This window comes from Pogona vitticeps, chromosome 5 (assembly GCF_051106095.1).
Source record: "Pogona vitticeps strain Pit_001003342236 chromosome 5, PviZW2.1, whole genome shotgun sequence".
Lineage (NCBI taxonomy): Eukaryota > Metazoa > Chordata > Lepidosauria > Squamata > Agamidae > Pogona > Pogona vitticeps.
The window spans coordinates 75,157,525-75,166,269 of record NC_135787.1 but is presented as its reverse complement, the minus strand read 5'-3'; the positions used below and the strand labels follow the sequence as shown (position 1 = coordinate 75,166,269).

The 8,745-nt window shown below is 38.3% G+C and overlaps 1 protein-coding gene across 5 annotated transcripts in view; it reads right to left on the bottom strand.

Moving 5' to 3' along the window:
- Nucleotides 1–902: 902 nt before the first annotated feature.
- SMIM14 (small integral membrane protein 14) overlaps nucleotides 903–8,745 on the bottom strand; it is a 34,256-nt gene continuing 26,413 nt past the window's right edge. For all 5 annotated transcript variants that reach the window (XM_020786296.3, XM_020786298.3, XM_020786297.3 and 2 more), the window contains 2 exons: nucleotides 6,222–6,370; nucleotides 903–5,341 (listed from right to left, as the gene is read on the bottom strand). In XM_020786296.3, the coding sequence (XP_020641955.1) occupies nucleotides 5,309–5,341; nucleotides 6,222–6,370 (182 nt within the window). In that variant the 3' untranslated portion in view covers nucleotides 903–5,308. The remainder of the gene's footprint in view (nucleotides 5,342–6,221; nucleotides 6,371–8,745) is intronic.

The window sequence follows — 8,745 nt, the reverse complement described above, 5'->3', positions numbered from 1 at the left end:
AGAACATTGATCAAGAATGCTAGGGAATCCTGCACATTCTTTTTGGTGAAGGGAAATTTTCAGCTTCTTAGCATTGTCTGCAGGGATGAGACATAAGAGAATTTACATCTGAAAGTTACATGCAACCCTCAAGTTGCCTGTCTTTGATGTATGAGTTTGTGCCAGACCTCAAAGACTGTGGTAAACAGATTGCATAGTAAAACATGGAAATGGACCAGGTATTATTAAAGAAAGCACATTCTGAAATAAATGGGTAGGGAGAGGAGCTTAGTTAGCAAGACAACTGGTATTCCTTTATTCCTTCCACATTGCTATCTAGAACAGTGGTTCTTAACCTTTTTGAAAGAAACGCCCCCTTGAGCCATTGAGGAAGTTATCATCACCCCCCTCCCCCCGGTGATATCTTTTTTTAAATTTATTTATTTATTTATTTATTTATTTATTTATTTATTTATTTATTTATTTATTTATTTATTTAAGACACTTAAATCCAATGACCCCTGAAAGCAAAATTAAATTCCAAGAAAATGAAATGCCCCCAAAAAAGTAACATTTAATGATTTAGTTGCAAGTGAATTTTAAGACGCAAAAAGAAATATGAAAAGGGCATAAAAACAAATGCAGGAACTAAAAATTTCAAGACAAAAAGTCTGAAACTAAATTAAAATTGGAGGAAAATATATATTCATGCACACTGTAAAAAGGCTGCAGCCATCTTCACTGGTTTGGCTTGCTCCAGCGCCCCCCTACCGCCCCCTTCTGCTCCAGCGCCCCCACACTGCCCCTTTTCGTTCTACCGCCCCCCTGAAAAATGAAATCGCCCCCTGGGGGGCATTATCGCCCACGTTAAGAACCACTGATCTAGAAACTCAGTATATATAAAATCAGACATTCACAAAGAGTTACTAACGGTTACTCTTTATTTAGATCAATAAAAAGTGCATAGTACAAGCCCTTTATCCCCTACCAAATCTTAGCAAAATATTAACAGGAAATCCTAAATGGCACAAATATGATTTTTGTTTGGCATGATTCGGATGATTTAAACCACCAATTTACACATCATATTACGCATCTTTTTTGCCCCAGAAAATTATCCTTTTAAAATAAGGCAAAGTGATATACTAATACTTTATAAACAGATGCAAAGTTTCATTTTGGCACCTAGACATATATGACATATATGGAAATGTGATAGAGAAAATTAATCAGGAATTCCCATGTTTTCTGGACAGTTAACAGAAGCAGTTAGGTACGATCTGATTAGGGCTGGAAAAATTTTGCAATCCTCTTTCACCATAGGATTTTCCATAAATTAAAATCTCCCTCAAAACTACTTAGCAGGAGGGAAGTGGTTTAATTTAAGAAAAAGGAACAGGCAGTATCAGGTTACAGCAGAACTTGGAAGGTACTTGTTAAAAATAAGACACTGCTTGTAATTAGTTCCTTTTTAGCAATAATTGAGGCATAAATGGGCTAAATTATACTAAGGAAATAGATACCTTTCCTCCTTTTGTGGTAACGGTTTGGTAACTGTTGTAGTTACATTGAGTGTAACTTACTTTTATAGTTACAGGAATACAGTTTAACTGCACAGATGTGTTTAGTATCACAGGCCATGGCTTATTATAGCATTACTTTAAACAGATACATTTACTTTCAAAATACAGCTACTTTTGGGAAACAAAGTAGCATAGTGACTACTTTGATACATTCCAAGCAACAACTACTGTAGAAAGACACTCACCACATTGTAGCTCTAATCTAATGCCATCCTCACAAGTTATTATAACTTTTTTTAAAAAGTGGAAGAAGTCCTGACCATAGACCTTTCACATCGTGTCTGGTTTGTTCATTTAAAGCAGAAAACATAATTCTAAATGTTACGAGCAAATGTATAAATTGTAAACTGGCTTTTTTCTATTGTCAAGTAGCTCTAACTTCTGCATCTTACTGGCTGAGCTCAGAACTTTTAAACCTAAAGAAGTTTAACACTAAACAAAATTTATTGTCATACAGGGTTCATTGTGCAGTGTCCCCCAACTATATACAGAGCCCTTCATGTACATATTAAGTGGAGCAAGAGGAAAATGGAATGTGGTCATCTTATTGGATAATTTACCGACCTCAAAACATACACTAGATATTAGTAGACATTCTTTATCTTGATCAGACCTGTTGTCTCCTTCATTTATATATTAAAAATAGTAGGTTTTTCAACTATTTGGCAAATTGGGATTCCTTGGAAGCATGTTTGAGTTCGTAAGACCAATGATGAAGAATAAACTTACTTGAAAGTCTGCCCACATTCCATTGTATTTATCTATTATTACTATTAATCTTCCCTCACACTTTACGGAGAATGTGCTCTAAAAGGCTAGTGCATACAAAGCAACAATGACACTCAGCAGATTCAAACAGCATCCTACACAAATCATATATACACCTTCGATCCCTTCTCAAAATCCTAACAGTCAAGAGGTTCGAAAAATTACTTTTTGGGGGGAGTACATCTCCCAAAATCCCTTATCCAAACTCTGAATGCAGTTCCACAGCAGTTGAATCAACGTGGAACGTGTTTTGTTGAGCTAAAAAATGTGAAGAACACTGTCCTAGTGCGTACTGTGGGCAAATGTTAGGACTGGATGGATCTATATGGCAGCTCTGGGGAAAAATGAATGTAAATATATTGATTTAAGCTGTCTTAATTGAACTGTGAAGGAGTTGTGCGAATTTGTTACACTTTCCTCTACCATACACTCAGAAGTGAAAAGTTCACAGATAGTTTGAGAACCTTGTTAGAATATATTTATTTTGTGGTATATATGTGAATCATAATGAACTGTATCAAGAATAAAGCATTGTCTGTGTAACAGGGCTGGTTAAATCTGACTTCTGTGCCTTTTCCTCCCTATGCCCCCTGAGAATGCTCTACTGAGAACTGGTGGAACCTCCTAAATGCAGCAGGCTATGGTAGGACAGGGCTGCATGAAACCTCCCCCATTAGACAGACCTACCTTCCCTGGCAGAATTCCCACCAGTGTAATTTGTATCTGATGGGGGGAGGGTGTCCTATCAACCCCACAGTCTACCACATAGCCTCTTGACCTGTAGTAGACCACTTAGCTTTGCACCCAACTCATTGGAACTAGTTTAACTGTCACGGCATCTCCCAAAACATGCTGAGAATATTCTTGTTTAAGATTTTTATTCTGAGATTAACATCCCCTGAAAATAAGCCATAATGCGGGGTTTTTTTTGGGGGGGGGGAGCAAAAATTAATATAAGACCCTGTCTTATTTTCGGGGAGACAGGGTATAATTTTGACAGTTTGCTGCAGTCCTCTTGGGAAGAAACTCAGTTTTTTTGGGGGGGGGGATACGAGTTATTTCCATTCTTAAAGTCCATTATGTTGCAGAGTTCTGGATTATGCCACTGGAGATTAAAAAAGGAAGGATCATATACTGGATTCTCTACAAGCAAAGCAAGGACCGCAGTTTATGTGATAAATTAGCACAGTCAACTCTGATGTGCTAATTTATTAGCAGGAGACATTTTACATGGAAGCACATTCAGAAATGTAATACCCACTACATCCTGCAATCACAAATGGTATAGCTCAGAATTTGTTACCTCAATCTACCTCTTCATTTTCTGTAATATGCAGTGCCACTGCCTTATTCTATAGTTGCTGGAAATACTATTCATTATTTTATTGGCATGAAAATCTGAAATGTGAAACATTTCCTCTCTGTAACTCATTCCTTTTATGTAATCTATGATCTTATAAGTGACCCTAACATATGTCATATGTTAGAAGGAAAACCTGTGAATATAGTCAAGGTGAGAACATGATTTTATACTGCAATCAGCCACTATAATAATGTATAATATATGCAAATTGCATTTTCTATTTTTTGTGGATCATTACAACTGTATATTACCAGCTGCTGGTTGCCATCCAGAAACATTGCAGCTGGACTTTTGCTCTAAAGGTGCAACCCCAAAATAAAAAAGTGAAGATGTTAGAAACCAAAAAATAAATAATGAAATGTTGTTATTACATAGACACAAGTGTTACAAAATCACGCAAATACTTATTGAGAAATGAAAAGAAATAAACCCCACTGATCTTAATAACAGCTGTCTCTAAGCAAGTTTAGGATTGAACCTAACTTTAAAGACTCTCAATGGCCTTATGGTTCTAGCAGTGGTCATAGAACCTCACAGCTTACAGAATACTGCCCTGAACCACTAATTGATAAATTTTATTCAAAGCATTTGACAGCGTAGCAGGATTGAGCCATAAGAAAGTCAGCTACTCATGTGAAAGATTGGCATTAAAGGTCAACAGGTAAGTGTGTAGGGTGAATCTTCTTGCACTGATTTCAAAAAGGAATGTGTCTGCCATATATGATCTTTCCCATGTTTTAATAAATTGTATCAATGTGTTCTTATCTGGAGTTCTAGGCATAGTCCATTGCACACAGATGGTGCTTGCTACTTCTAAACACTATGGGAAAAGGGAATCTCACAAGCGCACTCCCTTTTACATACCATACTCCTGCCCCTCTGCCAATGTGAAAATACTGTACACTGTAACCCCACATCTGCAGAAAATGACTAGAAATGGTGGCTCTGAACTGAATTTTGTCTATTACAGAGAAAGTGATAAGACACCTGTTTTTATTTATCAGTTTTCCTGCTTTAGAATGTGGCACATAATTATTCAGACTTCAGTTTACTAACATTGCAATAATTTGATATTGCATTGTATTAGAGAAGGATGCACTGTAATATTAATAAACAGAAGATGAACTTTTATGTGCCAGAATAATTCTGTTCAGCAAATACAGAATGAATAAAAATGCATCAATGAAATAGAATTACATGGACGATCAGAAAATGGTTACAAGTTACTGGAAGCTTATATAAGAGTCCCCAGTAAAAAGGGTGTACGAAGATCACAGAGACACTGCTGGTGGACTGTGCCCAGTTTTTATGGTTTTTATGGTATGTAGGAAAATAACAATTTTTTTAAAAAAAGATCAGATCATAAATATAGAGATTTTAATTTCCTTTCAGATATAATTGCAGTTAGCAAGGACATTAGGTCCAGTAACTCGCACCAAAATGCCTACTGTCACATACGATCCATTATTCAAATGCAGCCTTCTAGAAAAGATAATGAAAAAAAGCAAACAGATTTTAAATATGTGGAACAAAACAGTATTTTGTTGGGTTCGCGAGTATTCTGGTCAATTTCGTTCTTTTGGTCGTGCAAGTTGTCCAGTATTTCGAGTAAGCTCTAGTCAACAGGTGGAGCTGGTGGTTCTTGTCCCTGTATTTTGGGAATATAGTTCATTAGAATAAAGAAGAGAAATGCATACCAAAGAGAAGCAGGTAGGTCTCAGTTTAAAGGTCCTCCTACATATTTTCCAGTATGTTTCTGCTAAGGAATGCAAAGCTAGAACTGGGAACACAAGGGACAGACTGTAGCCAAGCCAGGTGAGCTATCCAGAACTGGGAGCCTTCAGGTCTCAAAGCTGTCTTCAAGCCTGGCAGGGAAAAGGGATTCCTTATATCAGTCTTTTTGGGGTAGAAACGAAAAGGTTTCCATGTTTGTCAGCCCTTAATTCAAACCAGGATCTAAGACTCCCAGTTTCAAACTACACCTAATTGTAAAGCTATGCAGTGCCCCAGTCTGGACTTGATTCCAGTTTCAACAGGTTACCTGCAATAGATCTATCTTCTTTCACTTTCCTGAAGCCCTAAGTAAAGATGATCCACCTTCCTCAAAAACAATATATGCATAACAAACTGTGCATGATAGCTCAAAATCTTTTAATAGTTATCAAAATGCAGTGCTGGTCTAGAATGAAGAGGGAAGCCTCCTATTTTGTGTAAGATTATCATGGATTTCCACTGGCTGCCACCCTGATTTTTATTGAAAGTGCCAAGATGTGTGGCAAAATACTTTCATCTATGCTTTTGCCAGATTCCAACATAAGTGGTTTGGTAAACACAGTATTAGAATGGAACAATTACTACTACTGAGCCAGGACAGTACATCCTGTAAAAAGGTAAATAAGAATGATTTTATTACAATTCTATCTTACATGATTTTCAAAAGATTTGTGTGTGTCTTTTAAAAAATATAGATTTCACCTCATTCTATGATGCTGAGCCCAGTCAAATCAAGCACTAGAAGAAACACTCACATTATGCAGGTTGGATGGCTTTTCCACTGTAATAGATCTTCTTAGGTTGGCAGGTCTCATCAAATATAAGACAAGTGCCAAAACCAGCCAGCCTACCATTATCATTGTAACACTGATACCATTATCAGCAGATGGGTTTGGTCCTGGCACTAGAAAGGAAGGAAGAATAAAGATAAATAGCATGCACAACCCAAGTCACCTCTATTAATCAGGGCAGGTGAAAAAGCTATAAGTGGCAATATTAACTGAGGGCTGGGCAGCACTGTCCATCAGGTTCAGGCAGAATCCTTGGGTGAGAAAGCCACACATCCCTGCTGGAGCTGTGTTTAACCCCCACTGTCTCAGAGAATGGGAATGAGAATTCCCTGTAGACAAAATCATTCAAGTACACAACACAATGAAACAAACACATGAAAAAAGAAAACATGAAATATAAACACCAATGTGAAAACAAAGTAAACAAAGTCCACTCACCCTTCTGCTGCTGCTGCTGCAGGCTCCATGCTCCCTTCCAATCACTCCAGAGCACTCGGTCTGCGAGCCACTCTTCAGCCTGGCAGGGAGGCTCGCCATCCCACCTCCTGCCAGGAGTGGCTAGCCAACCCTGAGCTCCAGAGTGATAAGAAGGGAGCACAGAACCCGCAGCAGAAGGGTGAGTGGACAGTCTGGCCCCAGGGGGGGCAAACCCTCCTTATCTCCACCTGTGCAGGAGCATTCGTATTTGTATATGAATACCCCCATGTCTAGTTAGGAGTTGACTTGTGCTAGTGACTGAACTGACATGCCAACTGTCACCTGGCAAATGAAACTGACATTTGGTGAACAGGATGGCTAATAAAAACGAGAAGCTAGAGTAATCTTAGTTCTCAAATCCATTTAACTTCATTTAAGGAGGTACTCAACATATGGTTCCTGTCATATTTAGCTTCACTGTTATATCCGTTTAGATCATTTCATTTGGGAGACTAATGAATTAAGAGGTCCTTTTATTCTAAGGCTGAGAGTACACGGCTGACCAAAAAATCCTTTGATGTTTGGGGGGGGGGAGGCAGGGGAGTATAAGAGGAAAGTGCCTTTTCATGATGCAGCACCCACAGCCAAAATACAACCGTGTTGTAGTTATATCCTCACTATGGCTCTGCAAGGGAGACCTCTCCCTCCAATTTCTACTCTTCGTAAGAGCTTTCTTGAAATCCATTTCCCTTCACCCTTTTTAATATCACATACAGTGTGTATTTATAGAGGGCATCAAAACTGCTTTTCACAACACTATGTTTCCCTCTTTGTGTCTGTTTACATATGACTTATTCTTAAAAATAGGTCTTCAAGCCTCCGTGAGATTCTCTAGAGTGCAAACCTTATTTTCTAATTTTCCGCCATGGCTCCTCATGAGGGATACAACTGGAACAGAAATCTAGAGTATGCCATCAAAAGCACTGCTTCATGGAGAATCTGTTCACTTTACAGCTCTGCCTCCTGATATTCTACCAGGGGAATGCTGTTCTCTCTGGTGGTTCTTGTGGCTTTGCTGCAGTGGTCATAGGCCTGTTTTTGATGAAAGCAGGAACTGTTCCATTGCACTTAGTCATCATATAAACGCAGGCCCAAACGAGTCACTGTTCTGACTCTTAACCTTAGCCTTAAGAAACAGATGACTATTTCTTAAGTGCTGTCTGCTTCATTTCCACTTCATCCTTAACTGCTCTTAAATTGATCACAGTGTCAGTTATTCCATCTGTCCTCATCTCTGAAAGCCTGTTTCACTCCATCAGACTGATGTTTTCAACTTCCATTCCCAGGGCTCCTAACGCTAGTGCAATATTTTGAAACTATGAAGTGCAAACAATGTAGTCATCTTCTACTCAATAATCCACAGAATTTAGGGGACAGCAGTAGGACCCAGGGTTATTGATGCCTCCAATTCAGATGAGTATGTATACACAAATCCAAAATATGCAAAAAAGCTTAACATATGTAGTTAAATATATGTATAGTTATACTGGCCTGAATCCCATTAGTGTTTATCTAAGGTTTGTGTAGCCTGCCATGGCTAATCAGTGAGGTGCAAGGATGCATTTCAGTTGTACCATCAGGCATGTGGCCAGGAACATGACTGATGCATTCCAGCACCTCATCAGTCAGCTATAATTGGCTGCAACAAAACATTGTGAATAGCAATAGGATTCTAGCAACTATTTGATTTACATTTAAGTTACATTAATTAAATTATATTTTAACAGAATTTAAAAACTAAAACCAGTAATTTCTTAAATTTTCTAGTATCCTTGTATTCACTGGTTCAAGCAATAGCAGAAAAAAGCTAACTTCCTTGCACTTTCTCCTTTACAGGTCTGTAAGCATCATGGTTAGATGGGACAGAACCTGCTTAGACATAACACAAAACCATGATCTTAAGGACTCTTCTCCCCCATCTTTTCATCTCCTCTTACATTCTGAGGTTAAGGCCATGTGACCCACCAAGAAATCCTTTTTTGGGTGGTGGGGGTGGTGTGGGGATAAGAAG